Genomic DNA, 17393 nt, shown 5'->3' on the forward strand with positions numbered 1-17393 from the left:
GCTCAATGACAAGCAGTGAGAATATATCAGAATATAATTTTGCTCATGTCCCTTAGATTGAAAGATTTGAGGGTGGCATACTGTACACCTGGGGGTAAATTTACTAAAAGTTGATTTGGGTCGATGTTGGGACAATTTTTAATCAATTTTGTGCTTCAGAGTCTCAATCACACATTTACTAATAGTTTAAAAAAAAAAAGTAAAAAATCATCTGTCAAAAATGTGATCGTAAATGTGTGATTTAGACCCTTAAATACAAAATGGACCAAACATCAACCTTTAGTAGTACCCTCTTATGTCTCAGCAATAAGCATCTGTCAAATACCCCTTACATGAAGCAAGCTGTGGAGACACCTGCCAACAAAAACATGACTAGTTATTCCAATAAACTGCCTTTAGCTAAACGTGGACAAACACTCAGTACTGCAGTTGTCAGCATTTAGAATTTTAACTAAATAATAAGATTTTAAACCTACCGGTAAATCTTTTTCTCCTAGTCCGTAGAGGATGCTGGGGACTCCGTAAGGACCTAGACGGGCTCCGCAGGAGACATGGGCACTCTAAAGACTTTAGATGGGTGTGCACTGGCTCCTCCCTCTATGCCCCTCCTCCAGACCTCAGTTAGAGAACTGTGCCCAGAGGAGACGGACAGTACGAGGAAAGGATTTTTGTTAATCTACGGGCAAGATACATACCAGTCCACACCATCCACACCGTACAACTTGGAACATACGAACCAGTTAACAGTATGAAACAAAACAGCATCAGACCGAGACTGATCAAAACTGTAACATAACCCTTATGTAAGCAATAACTATATACAAGTCTTGCAGAATTTAGTCCGCACTGGGACGGGCACCCAGCATCCTCTACGGACTAGGAGAAAAAGATTTACCGGTAGGTTTAAAATTTTATTTTCTCTTACATCCTAGAGGGTGCAGGGGACTCCGTAAGGACCATGGGGATTATACCAAAGCTCCAGACCGGGCGGTAGAGTGCGGATGACTCTGCAGCACCGATTGAGCAAACATGAGGTCCTCCTCAGCCAAGGTATCAAACTTGTAGAAATTAGCAAAAGTGTTTGAACCCGACCAAGTCGCCGCTCGGCAAAGCTGTACTGCCGAGACGCCTCGGGCAGCCGCCCGAGAAGAGCCCACCTTCCTAATGGAATGGGCCTTTACCGAATTTGGTAACGGCAATCCAGCCGTAGAATGAGCCTGCTGAATCGTGTTACAGATCCAGCGAGCAATAGCCTGCTTAGAAGCAGGAGCGCCAAGCTTGTTGGCTGCATACAGGACAAACAGTGCCTCTGTTTTCCTAACCCAAGCCGTCCTGGCTACATAAATATTTAAGGCCCTGACTACATCAAGGCACTTGGAATCCTCCAAGTCACCCGTAGCCACAGGCACCACGATAGGTTGGTTCATATGAAAAGATGAAACCACCTTAGGCAAAAATTGAGGACGAGTCCTTAATTCTGCTCTATCCACATGGAAAATCAGACAGGGGCTCTTGTGAGACCAAGCCGCCGATTCAGACACCCGCCTTGCAGATGCCAAGGCCAACAACATGACCACCTTCCAAATGAGAAATTTTAAATCTACCGTTTGAAGAGGCTCAAACCAGTGAGATTTTAGGAACTGTAACACCACGTTAAGGTCCCATGGTGCCACTGGGGGCACAAAAGGAGGCTGGATGGGCAGCACTCCCTTTACAAAAGTCTGGACTTCTGGGAGAGAAGCCAATTCCTTCTGAAAGAAAATTGATAGGGCCGAAATCTGTACCTTAATGGAGCCTAACTTTAGGCCCATATCCACTCCTGTCTGTAGAAAGTGGAGAAAACGGCCCAGATGGAAATCTTCAGTAGGAGCATTCTTGGCTTCACACCAAGATACATACTTCCTCCAGATGCGGTGATAATGTTTCGCCGTCACCTCCTTCCTAGCCTTAATCAGAGTAGGGATGACTTCCTCCGGAATACCTTTCCCCACTAGGATTTGGTGTTCAACCGCCATGCCGTCAAACGTAACCGCGGTAAGTCTTGGAACACGCAGGGCCCCTGCTGCAATAGGTCTTCCCTGAGAGGAAGAGGCCACGGATGTTCTGTGAGCATTTCCTGAAGATCTGAATACCAGGCCCTTCGAGGCCAATCCGGAACAATGAGTATTGTCTGCACTCTTTTTCGTCTTATGATTCTCAGTATTTTTGAGATGAGCGGAAGAGGAGGGAACACATAGAACGACTGAAACACCCATGGTGTCACCAGGGTGTCCACCGCTACTGCCTGAGGGTCCCTTGACCTGGCACAATACCTCCGAAGCTTCTTGTTGAGGCGTGACGCCATCATGTCTATTTGTGGAAGTCCCCACTAACTTGTTATCTCTGCAAAAACTTCTTGATGAAGTCGCCACTCTCCTGGATGGAGATCGTGTCTGCTGAGGAAGTCTGCTTCCCAGTTGAAGACTGCTGACAGAGCGCTTGCGTGATTTTCCGCCCAGAGAAGAATCCTGGTGGCTTCCGCCATTGCCACTCTGCTCCTTGTCCCGTTGTCTGATTGAATCAGAACCGGTAGGTCGCGAAGAAGATTCTCCGCTTGTCGTAGGCCGTTGTATATGGCCCTCAATTCCAGTACGTTGATGTGTAGACAAGCCTCCTGGCTTGACCATATCCCATGAAAATTTCTTCCTTGTGTGACTGCTCCCCATCATCAGAGGCTCGCGTCCGTGGTCACCAGAACCCAGTCTTGAATGCCGAACCTGCGACCTTCGAGAAGGTGAGCACTCTGCAGCCACCACAGGAGAGACACCCTGGCCCTGGGGGACAGGCTTATTTTCTGATGTATTTGTAGATGGGACCCTGACCACTTGTCCAGAAGGTCCCACTGAAACGTCCTCGCATGGAACCTGCCGAAGGGGATGGCCTCGTAGGTCGCCACCATTTTTCCCAGTACTCGAGTGCATTGATGGACTGAATTTTTTGGTTTTAACAGGGCTCTGACCATGTTCTGGAGTTCCTGGGTTTTTTCCATCGGGAGAAATACCCTCTTTTATTCCGTGTCCAGAATCATGCCTAAGAAAGATAGCCAAGTCGTTGGAATCAACTGTGACTTTGCTAGATTTAGAATCCAGCCATGCTGCTGCAGTACTCTCAGGGAGAGCGACACGCTTTTCTGCAATTGATCTCTCGATCTCGCTTTTATCAGGAGATCGTCCAAGTACGGGATAATTGTGACTCCCTGCCTGCGCAGGAGCACCATCATTTCCGCCATTACCTTGGTGAAAATCCTCGGGGCCGTGGAAAGCCCAAACTGCAACGTCTGAAACTGGTAATGACAGTCCTGTACAGCGAATCTCAGGTATACCTGATGAGGGGGATATATGGGGACATGAAGGTATGCATCCTTTATGTCTAGTGACACCATAAAATCCCCCCCTTCCAGGCTGGAAATAACTGCCCGGAGCGATTCCATCTTGAATTTGAACTTTTTCAAGTAAAGGTTTAGGGATTTTAGATTTAGAATGGGTCTGACCGAGCCATCCGGTTTCGGGACCACAAACAGGGTTGAATAGTACCCCTTCCCCTGTTGCACTAGGGAACCTTGACAATCACTTGTTGTTGACACAGTTTTTGAATTGCAGCTAAAACTATCTCCCTTTCTGGGGAAGAAGCTGGTAAAGCAGATTTGAAAAATCGTCGAGGAGGCACGTCTTCGAATTCCAGCTTGTAGCCTTGGGATACAATTTCCATCGCCCAAGGATCCACGTCTGACTGAACCCAGACGTGGCTAAAGAGTCGAAGACATGCCCCCACCGGGGAGGACTCCCCTCAGAGGAGCCCCAGCGTCATGCGGTGGATTTAGTAGAAGCCGGGGAGGACTTCTGCTCCTGGGAACTAGCCGTAGCAGGCATTCTTTTCCCTCTACCCTTACCTCTGGCGAGGAAGGAAGAGCCCTGACCTCTTCTGGACTTTTGTGACCGAAAGGACTGCATCTGATATTGTGGTGTTTTCATTTGCTGTGGGGGAACATAAGGTAAAAAAGTAGTTTTACCCGCGGTAGCTGTGGAAACCAGGTCCGCGAGACCTTCCCCAAATAAAACCTCACCCTTGTAAGGCAAAACTTCCATATGTCTCTTTGAGTCGGAATCACCTGTCCACTGGCGGGTCCACATGGCTCGCCTAGCAGAAATCGCCATGGCGTTGGCTCTTGAACCTAACAGCCCAACGTCTCTCGAAGCGTCTCTCATATATAAGACTGCGTCTTTAATGTGACCCAAGGTCAATAAAATGCTATCCCTATCTAGGGTATCAATGTCAGATGACAAGGTATCTGCCCAAGCTGCTACAGCGCTACAAACCCAAGCCGACGCTATTGCCGGTCTGAGCAAGGCACCCGTATGTGCATAAATTGATTTTAAGGTAGTCTCCGGTCTGCGATCAGCAGGATCCTTGAGGGCTGCCGTGTCTGGAGACAGTAACGCCACCTTTTTGGACAAGCGCGTTAAAGCCTTGTCCACCCTGGGCGAGGATTCCCACCGTAACCTGTCCTGTGCAGGGAAAGGATACGCCATAAGAATTCTCTTGGGAATCTGCAGTTTCTTGTCTGGAGTTTCCCAAGCCTTTTCAAATAACGCGTTCAGCTCATGAGATGGGGGAAAGGTTACCTCAGGTTTCTTTTCCTTAAACATGCATACCCTCGTGTCAGGGACAGAGGGGTCATCTGTGATATGCAAAACATCTTTTATTGCAATAACCATATAATCAATACTTTTGGCCACCCTTGGGTGTAACCTTGCATCATCGTAGTCGACACTGTAGTCAGAATCCGTGTCGGTATCAGTGTCTGCTACTTGGGACAGGGAATGTTTCTGAGACCCTGGAGGGCCCTGTGATACAGCCAAAGCCATGGATTGACTCCCTGTCTTTTCTCTGGACTCTGCTTTGTCCATTCTCTTATGTAATAACGACACATTTGCATTTAAAACATTCCACATATCCAGCCAATCAGGTGTCGGCGTCACCGACAGACACACCACAATCATCTGCTCCCCCTCCTCCTTAGATGAGCCTTCCGTTTCAGACATACTGACACCCCCACACACTCAGGGATAGAGATAGATAGATAGATAGATATATATATATATATATATATAGACCAGGCCTGGCGAACCTGTGGCTCTCCAGCTGTTGTGAAACTACACATCCCAGCATACCCTGCCACAATTTTGCTATTAGGGAATGTTAAAACTGTAGCAGGGCATGCTGGGATATGTAGTTTCACAACAGCTGGAGAGCCGCAGGTTGGCCAGGCCTGATATAGACAGTCCCCCAATAAGGCCCTTTGGAGAGACAGAGAGTATGCCAGCACACACCCAGCGCCACCGGACACTGGAATAAATCCCAGTCAGTACGGCGCTTTTATAAATATACTCACTGCGCCAATTAAATGTGCCCCCCCTCTTTTTTTGCCCTCTGTACTTGTGTTCAGCAGGGGAGAGTCCGGGGAGCCAGCTTCTTTGCAGCGTGCTGTGGAGAAAATGGCGCTGATTAGTGCTGAGGAATCAAGCTCCGCCCCCTTACCGACAGGCTTCGATCCCGCTCAAATCTTTATACTGGCAGCGGTTTTTGCAATATACTGCCTCCGCAGTATATATCTATGCCAGTGTCCCCAGAGGGTTAATAATTGCTGCCCAGGGCCCCCCTGCGCCCTGCACCCATACAGTGCCGCCAGTGTGTGCGTGTGTTGGGAGCAATGGAGCGCAGCGTTACCTCATAGAAGATCAAAAGTCTTCTGCCGCCTTTGAAGTCTTCTATCTTCTCATACTCACCCGGCTTCTATCTTCCGGCTCTGTGAGGAGGACGGCGGCGCGGCTCTGGGACGAACGGCGATGGTGAGACCTGCGTTCCGACCCTCTGGAGCTAATGGTGTCCCGTAGCCTAAGAAGCAGACCCTATCAGTTAAGTAGATCTGCTTCTCTCCCCTCAGTCCCACGATGCAGGGAGCCTGTTGCCAGCAGTGCTCCCTGAAAATAAAAAACCTAACAAAAAGTATTTTTTCAGAGAAACTCAGTAGAGCTCCCCTGCAGTGCACCCAGTCTCCTCTGGGCACAGGATCTAACTGAGGTCTGGAGGAGGGGCATAGAGGGAGGAGCCAGTGCACACCCATCTAAGGTCTTTAGAGTGCCCATGTCTCCTGTGGAGCCCGTCTATACCCCATGGTCCTTACGGAGTCCCCAGCATCCTCTAGGACGTAAGAGAAATATTTATAACATCCTCTATATCAGGGATGGGGAACCATCGGCCCTCCAGCTGTTGTTGACCTACACATCCCAGCATGCCCTGCAGCAGTTTTAGCATGGCCAAATAGAAAAACTGTAGCAAGGCATGCTGGTATGTGTAGTTCAACAACAACTGGAGGGCCGAAGGTTCCCCATCCCTGCTCTATAGTAAACTTTTTCTGGCACGTGGGAAAATCCATCAGGAAACGAAGGACTGTGATGGTTTAAGGTGTTTGATAAACCATTGGAAGAATTCACAGTTCATGCCAACAGTCGTTCAGGGCTTATAAAATACCAAGAGATTCCTGTTTTTTTATTCCATGTGATAGGTCGCACTACCAATGTAACAAAAGTGGCTGCATGATAATTTCCTTTTTTTGTTTTCCTTCGGCTAGGATAGTAAAAAGGAGAAAACTGTAGGACGGCACTCAAATACTACGGACATTTAGTTTACTTCAAAGACCATATTATTAGGTTATGGAAAATCGCTACTCATCTCCAATGTAGCAAGTAGTCTCACAGCTCTGATCCTTAGTTATGTACAGTATGAAGTACAAAAGTGTGCATATTTCAGGCAAATAAACTAGCCTTAAGAATAGATACTGGACATGTTCAGCTTGCAAACAAAAAAAGAAAACAAGCAGCCATTTATGACTATCTCAAGTCCATGATTAGTTTGTGCATTTGTTTGTTATCCTGGCAAACAAAGCTCTCAAAGCATTTATCATTAGAGCAGTTACCGCCAGGAACTTGTTTGATTGGTTATTGGAGTGCAGTCGTCGCACTCATACAGCTCTCAGGATGCTGGGGAACAGGATCCAGTCATCGGGCTAAGTAGCCATGGCAACTGGTACAAGGACAAAATAATATATAGCTCCATCCATAATTCTGCTCCACAATACATGATTAACTTCTTCTCAGATACCACAACCACTTTTGTCCAAAGACCTGTTACTCACCTCCTCCAATAAAAAGGGGCATTCCCAAGACTATATAACCCTTGAACACCCACAATTCAGTTATATATAGCAGGCTCCTGTCATCACATATAGCCAGGACCTCTGGTCATATTTGGTGCTCATCTGCCCAGTTGGAAACCGGATGGAAGCAACATGTTAGAGTGGAATAGCAAGGGTCCTGTTGAACGGACCCACACAAAACTATAAGTATTTCATGAAGCTAAAGTTCCTTAAGAGGTTACTGAACACTCAGCTTTTCAGATTATTTTTACCTTTATATTACAGGTTGAGTATCCCTTATCCAAAATGCTTGGGACCAGAGGTATTTTGGATATCGGATTTTTCCGTATTTTGGAATAATTGCATACCATAATGAGATATCATGGCAATGGGACCTAAGTCTAAGCACAGAATGCATTTATGTTACATATACACCGTATACACACAGCCTGAAGGTCATTTTAGCCAATATTTTTTATAACTTTGTGCATTAAATAAAGTGTGTCGACATTCACACAATTCATTTATGTTTCATATACACCTTATATACACAGTCTGAAGGTCATTTAATACAATATTTTTAATAACTGTGTGTATTAAACAAAGTTTGTGTACATTGAGCCATCAGAAAACAAAAGTTTCACTATCTCACTCTCGCTCAAAAAAGTCCGTATTTCGGAATATTCCGTATTTCGGATATTTGGATATGGGATACTCAACCTGTATTAGAAAAGCCAAAAGTCCATCCTATTATAAAAAGGTATAACGGTGTAGACCCAATTCTAGTAAGCCCCCATTCAAAGCCAACATTTGAAAATCACCACACTTAAGTGCACTATAGGTATACGTACCTAATGTCTACCTTTACAATTTGTACAGAGCTATGTGGGATGCAGAAACTGAAACCAAGTAATTATGACTCTAATGCAGGCGTTTCTCATCAAGAGTAGACATGGGTTAAGCTAGGTACATACTGTAGATTTTTTTTTGGTCAGAGATCACAAAATTGATCACTCGTGTGTGGCCAAAATTTTCCAGAATTATCGCCAAAACAATCCTTCGTACACATTATACAATAAATCTGGCCGACAACCAAATTATTGACAAATCGGCTCAATAATTGTATAGTGTGTACCTAGCTTAAGCCCTCAACTGATCACTACTAATACAAAAGCATTGTTAAACACCAGATTGACCAATAATGGCTACAAGCCAAGTATATACGCAGTCTGGCTTCTATTAAGACTACTTTGATTCTTATAACCATTATAGTGAAAAATAATTCACTCCTGGAACAAGCTTTCAAGTGGGGGTTAACAAACTTAAGAACTAAATGCAACACTACTGTAAAAGCACTCTGCTTAGGTCATAAATTCACTAAAACCAGATCAGATATATGAACACCCACTTATCCTGTTATAGTCTAATCTTGCAAGCAAATACTGGGGCAGATGTATTAACCTGGAGAAGGCATAAGGAAGTGATAAACCAGTGATGAGTGCAAGGTGATACACGCACCAGCCAATCAGCTCCTAACTGTTAATTTACATATTGGAGCTGATTGGCTGGTGCGTGTATCACCTTGCACTTATCACTGGTTTATCACTTCCTTATGCCTTCTCCAGGTTAATACATCTGCCCCACTGTGAGGTAGATTTTTAGTGGGCTCCCAAGGTCTTTCCCTTTCACCATATTCCCTTATTAACAGTCCCACTGATCGCTTTCAATAAAGCTTCAACTCTGAGTTATTTTGTACCCTATACATTGTATAGAAACTTGTGTATGCAAGTCAGCCAGAAATTACTTTGGCTGATTTTAAATGAAGACTATATTTTTATGAATCATGCTTTATCTCCTCCCTTCCCCTTGATAATTTTTTTCATTTTCTTTTGTACCCTGAACATTATTGTTCTTGAGAAAAAAAAAAAAAATATGATGAAACAAAATTAAATAGTTGCTATTTCATTTGATGGACAAAATAAATACAGTTAAGGATAAACTAACTGTTTTACAAAGCAAAACAATTACCCCAATTTAATCCAACAAGTAACTCATGTTTTTAAGGGCTGACCTTACACCTCCCCACGTTAAAGTTGCCTAAACATGGAAGTACAGGAGATGCAAGGATGAAAGACAATGCAAATGCTTAACATTCAAAGGGTCTGACAGCCTGCAGGTTGTTGGAGTACTGCCCACTATAAAACTGTCATGATTCCCGGCGCACAGATCCTCCAGATACGCCAATCTGAGAATCACCGCCCGTGACACTTTTCTGGTTACCTCAGCGCTTGTGGTAAATCAACACGGTCACTGCCACCAGCAGAAGTACCTTTCCCTGCGCCAAACAGGCTAAGCAAACTTTGAGGGATCACACCCTGGGTGAGCTTCTACTCTTACCCCCACACACAATTATTAATACTTAAAAAATATATCAGTAACATGGGCCGCTCGGGCCTTGGGTTGAAAACACAGAAACCAGAACAAAAAAATAATAGAATTTAATTTCAAGAAACTCTTCAAAGATTCTAGTTACAAAAAAGGTTACAAGATGATAATAGTTTAAAGATTAATACAAGTAATTGCAATTTCAAGAAATAAAAATAGGGAGAAAACATAACACCTGTCACCTGCAGTACAGAACACTGTATAAGTGAGGCCACTTTGGGTTTCTGGTGTCATTATTGGACCAAGTTGCTTCCTTGACCCACCTCAAAGATAATGAACAGTTTGCAAAGCGAGTTTCCCATATTTAATCCTACTGCAATTCACACGCAGCCCCACCCTCTTGGGATTCATTGTTAACCCTTCGAAAATCAGATTTGACTGAATCTCAGCTCACACTTTGGGGTTTCTGATCCAATCTAGCAGGGGTGTATTCCCTTTTCTTTAATTGCTTGTTTAAAATTGAGGAACTAGGACTGCGTAAACAAACTCTTAGCAGTTCCAAGAAGAAAGTTTCACACCTTGATGGTGTCTTCTCTGGATTGTATAACCAACAGACCCTGCCCCGACACTTTGATCATGGTTTCACAGAGAATTCCAGGGCCATTAGCCTTTTGTCTCTGGACTCCTGGTGTATATGAGGAAACACTAGCAAGGCAATTAGCTTTCCAACCATTTGACATGCAAAGCTTTTTAACTTGTACAATACATCGATGAATCACTCAGATTAATACAAATTTTAATCATGCCCATTCCGATATGAAATTGGGCGCCCCTTACAATAACTCCTATAGCAAGTATTGAAAAAATAAGATAACAGGTACTAAATAAGACTCAAAAATAGAATGGCAAGTTTATGTCCCTACATGCCATCCAGTCAGACAAGAGCTTACAGAACTATTCCTTCACCACACACACTACAATATTACTCGTACTTGTGTTAATTCTAGCACTATGCATCTGTCACAACCCAAGCAGTTCATCTTTCATGCCTGGGGTGTTGCTCTCTGCTCTTGGACTGCTATGAGATACACACTAGAGTGTGATAAAAGTACCAGAGCAGAAAACGACACCCCAGGCAGGAAAGAGGAATTGCACGAGTTGTGCCAGGTGCAGGGTGCTAGAATGAACACTATATCATACACCAAAACAGGATTAACATGGTCTCACCTAATCGTAGTTCTCCAAAGTTCCCACAGCCAATCTTCTTTCCCACCCTGAAGTTGGGGCCCACCATAAGGACCCCTGAGGAGGTGGTCGAGCTGGATGGCCGGGAACTATGGCCAGTCCGCACTGGCAAAGCTTTAGCTGCTCGTGGCCTGTCATCCTTCTCCCTGTTACTATGGTCCATGTTCCTATACCATAAGAGCTAGGCCTTGGAATCCCAGCAGATGCTAGGGGACTCCCAATCCAAGCAGCCACAAAAACAATAGGGGCTTAAAAATGATCCAGCCAGGTATCCTCAGGGGCCAAAAGAACAGATTACATCACCAGGCAGTGCTGCCAGTGTACCATCTCAAAGCTACTCCACAACTTCATGATGACGACGTCTTCCCATTGTACCCTCTATAAAGGTTCCTGAAGAAGAAACAGAAAAAAAAGACTTAAGTATTAGAGAACAGTAATAATATTAAAGAGAACTATATATATATATATATATATATATATATATATATATATATATATATATATATATATATATATATATATATATATATATATAAAAAAACAGAAAAAAAATATTGGCTCTTTTGTTGTTTGACTGTACTCTAACAAAACATTGTTCATTTTTTGATTAGCATAAGTGCATTAGTACGTTATGGTCGCATGCTAAATGTATTCAATCCTTGCTATTGTCCAGATAATAACAAAGGAGTATTGTTTCTGCATTTTTGAACCTATGCTTCAAATAATAAGAATTTACTCACCGGTAATTCTATTTCTCGTAGTCCGTAGTGGATGCTGGGGACTCCGTAAGGACCATGGGGAATAGACGGCTCCGCAGGAGACTGGGCACATCTAAAGAAAGATTTAGGTCTATCTGGTGTGCACTGGCTCCTCCCCCTATGACCCTCCTCCAAGCCTCAGTTAGGACACTGTGCCCGGAAGAGCTGACACAATAAGGAAGGATTTTGAATCCCGGGTAAGACTCATACCAGCCACACCAATCACACCGTATAACTCGTGATAGGAACCCCGGTTAACAGTATGATAACAACGGAGCCTCTGAACAGATGGCTCGCAATAACAACCCGATTTGTGTAACAATAACTATTTACAAGTATTGCAGACAATCCGCACTTGGGATGGGCGCCCAGCATCCACTACGGACTACGAGAAATAGAATTACCGGTGAGTAAATTCTTATTTTCTCTGACGTCCTAGTGGATGCTGGGGACTCCGTAAGGACCATGGGGATTATACCAAAGCTCTCAAACGGGCGGGAGAGTGCGGATGACTCTGCAACACCGAATGAGAGAACTCCAGGTCCTCCTCAGCCAGGGTATCAAATTTGTAGAATTTTGCAAACGTGTTTGCCCCTGACCAAGTAGCAGCTCGGCAAAGTTGTAAAGCAGAGACCCCTCGGGCAGCCGCCCAAGATGAGCCCACCTTCCATGTGGAATGGGCTTTTACAGATTTAGGCTGCGGTAGTCCCACCGCAGAATGCGCAAGCTGAATAGTGCTACAAATCCAGCGCGCAATAGTCTGCTTAGAAGCAGGAGCACCCAGTTTGTTGGGTGCATACAGGATAAACAGCGAGTCAGTTTTCCTGACTCCAGCCGTCCTGGAAACATAAATTTTCAGGGCCCTGACTACGTCCAGTAACTTGGAATCCTCCAAGTTCCTAGTAGCCGCAGGCACCACAATAGGCTGGTTCAAGTGAAACGCTGATACCACCTTCGGAAGAAACTGAGGACGAGTCCTCAACTCTGCCCTATCCATATGGAAAATCAGATAAGGGCTTTTATAGGACAAAGCCGCCAATTCTGACACACGCCTGGCCGAAGCCAGAGCCAACAGCATGACCACTTTCCACGTGAGATATTTCAAATCCACAGTCTTAAGTGGTTCAAACCAATGTGATTTCAGGAACTCCAAAACCACATTGAGATCCCAAGGTGCCACTCGGGGCACAAAAGGAGGCTGAATACGTAGAACTCCTTTGACAAAAGTCTGAACTTCAGGCAGTGAAGCCAGTTCTTTCTGGAAGAAAATCGACAGGGCCGAAATCTGGACCTTCATGGACGCCAATTTGAGGCCCAACGTCACCCCTGCTTGCAGGAAATGCAGGAATCGACCCAGTTGAAATTCCTCCGTTGGGGCCTTCCTGGCCTCACACCAAGCAACATATTTCCGCCAAATGCGGTGATAATGTTTTGCGGTGACATCCTTCCTGGCTTTGATCAGGGTAGGGATGACTTCCTCCGGAATGCCCTTTTCCTTCAGGATCCGGTGTTCAACCGCCATGCCGTCAAACGTAGCCGCGGTAAGTCTTGGAACAGTCAGGGCCCCTGCTGCAGCAGGTCCTGTCTGAGCGGCAGAGGCCAAGGGTCCTCTGAAAGCATCTCTTGAAGTTCCGGGTACCAAGCTCTTCTTGGCCAATCCGGAACCACGAGTATAGTTTTCACTCCTCGCCTTCGTATTATTCTCAGTACCTTGGGAATGAGAGGCAGAGGAGGAAACACATAAACCGACTGGTACACCCACGGTGTTACTAGAGCGTCCACAGCGATCGCCTGAGGGTCCCTTGACCTGGCGCAATATCTTTTTAGCTTTTTGTTGAGGCGGGACGCCATCATGTCCACCTGTGGTCTTTCCCACCGGTTTACCAGCATTTGGAAGACTTCTGGATGAAGTCCCCATTCTCCCGGGTGGAGGTCGTGCCTGCTGAGGAAGTCTGCTTCCCAGTTGTCCACTCCCGGAATGAACACTGCTGTCAGTGCTAACACATGATTTTCCGCCCATCGGAGAATCCTTGTGGCTTCTGCCATTGCCCTCCTGCTTCTTGTGCCGCCCTGTCTGTTTACATGGGCGACCGCCATGATGTTGTCTGATTGGATCAGTACCGGCTGGCTCTGAAGCAGGGGCCTTGCTTGGCTTAGGGCATTGTAAATGGCCCTTAGCTCTAGAATATTTATGTGAAGCAAAATCTCCTGATTTGACCACAGTCCTTGGAAATTTCTTCCCTGTGTGACTGCGCCCCAGCCCCGAAGGCTGGCATCCGTGGTCACCAGGACCCAGTCCTGTATTCCGAATCTGCGGCCCTCTAGTAGATGAGCCCTCTGCAGCCACCACAGCAGCGACACCCTGGTCCTTGCCGACAGGGTTATCCGCTGTTGCATCTGGAGATGGGACCCGGACCATTTGTCCAACAGGTCCCACTGGAAAGTCCTTGCGTGGAACCTTCCGAATGGAATTGCTTCGTACGAAGCTACCATTTTTCCCAGGACTCGTGTGCATTGATGTACCGACACCTGTCCCGGTTTTAGGAGGTCTCCGACTAGAGATGACAACTCCTCGGCCTTTTCCACTGCAAGAAACACTTTTTTCTGGTCTGTGTCCAGAATCATTCCCAGGAACAGAAGACGCGTCGTCGGGACCAGCTGTGACTTTGGAATATTGAGAATCCAGCCGTGCTGTTGTAGCACTTCCCGAGAAAGTGCTACCCCCACTACCAACTGTTCCCTGGACCTCGCCTTTATCAGGAGATCGTCCAAGTACGGGATAATTAAAACTCCCTTCTTGCGAAGGAGTATCATCATTTCGGCCATTACCTTGGTAAAGACCCTCAGTGCCGTGGATAACCCAAACGGCAGCGTCTGGAACTGATAATGGCAGTCATGTACCACAAATCTGAGGTACTCCTGGTGAGGAGGGTAAATGGGGACATGCAGGTACGCATCCTTGATGTCCAGGGAGACCATGTAATCCCCCTCGTCCAGGCTCGCAATAACCGCCCTGAGCGATTCCATCTTGAACTTGAACCTTTTGATATAAGTGTTCAAGGATTTTAGATTTAAGATGGGTCTCACCGAACCGTCCGGTTTCGGTACCACAAACATTGTGGAATAGTAACCCTTCCCTTGCTGATGGAGGGGTACCTTGACAATCACTTGCTGTGAATACAGTTTTTGGATAGCCACCAACACTGCCTTCCTGGCAGAGGGAGTTGCTGGTAAGGCAGATTTTAGAAAACGGCGGGGGGGGGGGGGGGGGGGGGGACGTCTCGAATTCCAGCCTGTACCCCTGAGATACTACTTGAAGGGCCCAGGGATCCACCTGTGAGAGAGCCCACTGTGTGCTGAAATTTCTGAGACGGGCCCCCACCGTACCCGGATCCGCCTGTGAAGCCCCAGCGTCATGCTGTGGACTTTCCGGACGCGGGGGAGGACTTTTGCTCTTGGGAACTGGCTGTATGCTGCAGCTTTTTCCCTCTACCTTTGCCTCTCGGCAGAAAGGATGCGCCTCGAGCCCTCTTGTGTTTATGGGGCCGAAAGGACTGTACTTGATAATACGGTGCCTTCTTTTGCTGTGGGGTAGCCTGTGGCAAAAATGTCGATTTCCCAGCCGTAGCTGTGGAAACGAGGTCTGAAAGACCATCCCCAAACAGTTCCACCCCCTTATAAGGCAAAACTTCCATGTGCCTTTTTGAATCGGCATCACCTGACCACTGCCGAGTCCATAACCCCCTTCTGGCGGCAATGGACATTGCGCTTATTTTTGATACCAGCCGGCAAATATCCCTCTGTGCATCACGCATGTATAAGACAGCGTCCTTTATATGCTCTACTGTCAGCAAAATAGTGTCCCTATCCAGGGTATCAATATTATCCGACAGGGAATCTGACCACGCAGCAGCAGCACTGCACATCCATGCTGATGCAATCGCTGGTCGCAATATAATGCCCGTGTGTGTATATATAGCTTTTAGGGTAGCCTCCTGCTTTCTATCAGCAGGATCCTTTAGGGCGGCCGTATCCGGAGACGGTAGTGCCACCTGTTTTGATAAACGTGTAAGCGCTTTATCTACCCTAGGGGACGTTTCCCAACGTGACCTATCCTCTGGCGGGAAAGGGTACGCTGCCAATAACCGTTTAGAAATTATCAATTTCTTATCGGGGGAAGTCCAGGCTTCCTCACACACCTCATTTAATTTCTCAGATGCAGGAAAAACTACTGGTAGTTTTGTCTCACCGAACATAATACCCTTTTTTGTGGTACCTGGGGTACTATCAGAAATGTGTAATACATTTTTCATTGCCTCAATCATGTAACGGGTGGACCTATTGGAGGGTACACTAGTCTCATCGTCGTCGACACTGGAGTCGGTATCCGTGTCGACATCTGTGTCTGCCATCTGAGGTAGCGGGCGTTTTAAAGCCCCTGATGACATTTGAGACGCTGGAACAGTCACAAGCTGAGTAGCCGGCTGTCCTATGTCGTCAAACCTTTTATGTAAGGAGCTGACACTGTCACGTAATTCCTTCCATAAGTCCATCCACACAGGTGTCGACCCCTCAGGGGGTGACAACACATTTACAGGCATTTGCTCTGCCTCCACATCATTTTCCTCATCATACATGTCGACACAGTGGTACCGACACACAGCACACACACAGGGAATGCTCTGACAGAGGACAGGACCCCACAAAGCCCTTTGGGGAGACAGAGGGAGAGTATGCCAGCACACACCAGAGCGCTATATACCACAGGGATATCACCTATAAAGAGTGTTTTCCCTTATAGCTGCATATATATATTATACTGCGCCTAAATTTGTGCCCCCCCTCTCTTTTTTACCCTTTCTGTAGTGCAGGACTGCAGGGGAGAGCCAGGGAGCGATCCTTCCAGCGGATCTGACTAGATCGCTTAGAAATTAAGCACAAATCACTCCATGTGTATGCCCCATAGGGATAGCGATGCGCGGGCCTGAAGATCATTCATGCATGCAGTATAAATTTAGTCAGATTGCCTAGCATGCATAAAGAAAACACTGGTTAGCACAGATCCCTCAGCACACATCGCTGTGTGTATAGTGGTGTACAGCGATGTGTGCTGAGGGATCTCTGCTGACCTAAATTACTTAGCACACAATCTGCAATATAATGCAACTTCAACTCATATGTTAAAATTAACTCAATACTTCTCCATAAAGTGAACTGTACACACAGGGTCTAATTCAGATCTGATCACAGCAGCAAAAATGTGCACTGCAGGAGGGGGGGCGCAGATATAACATGCAGAGAAAATAAGATTTTACTTACCGGTAAATCTATTTCTCGTAGTACGTAGTGGATGCTGGGGACTCCGTAAGGACCATGGGGAATAGACGGGCTCCGCAGGAGACATGGGCACTTTAAGAAAGAATTTAGATTCTGGTGTGCTCTGGCTCCTCCCTCTATGTCCCTCCTCCAGACCTCAGTTAGAGAAACTGTGCCCGGAAGAGCTGACAGTACAAGGAAAGGATTTTGGAATCCAGGGCAAGACTCATACCAGCCACACCAATCACACCGTATAACTTGTGATAAACTAACCCAGTTAACAGTATGAACAACAACGGAGCATCAGATCAACCCTGATGCAACCACAACATAACCCTTATTTAAGCAATAACTATAAACAAGTCTTGCAGAAGAAGTCCACACTTGGGACGGGCGCCCAGCATCCACTACGGACTATGAGAAATAGATTTACCGGTAAGTAAAATCTTATTTTC

The 17393-nt window shown here is 46.1% G+C and overlaps 1 protein-coding gene across 7 annotated transcripts in view; it reads right to left on the bottom strand.

Annotated features, from left to right (window-relative positions):
* Positions 1-17393, bottom strand: part of CSNK1G1 (casein kinase 1 gamma 1) — a 214087-nt gene that overhangs the window by 111420 nt on the left and 85274 nt on the right. For all 7 annotated transcript variants that reach the window (XM_063926348.1, XM_063926349.1, XM_063926350.1 and 4 more), the window contains one exon: positions 10847-11254. In XM_063926348.1, the coding sequence (XP_063782418.1) occupies positions 10847-11027 (181 nt within the window). In that variant the 5' untranslated portion in view covers positions 11028-11254. The remainder of the gene's footprint in view (positions 1-10846; positions 11255-17393) is intronic.

Source organism: Pseudophryne corroboree, chromosome 6, assembly GCF_028390025.1.
Source record: "Pseudophryne corroboree isolate aPseCor3 chromosome 6, aPseCor3.hap2, whole genome shotgun sequence".
Lineage (NCBI taxonomy): Eukaryota > Metazoa > Chordata > Amphibia > Anura > Myobatrachidae > Pseudophryne > Pseudophryne corroboree.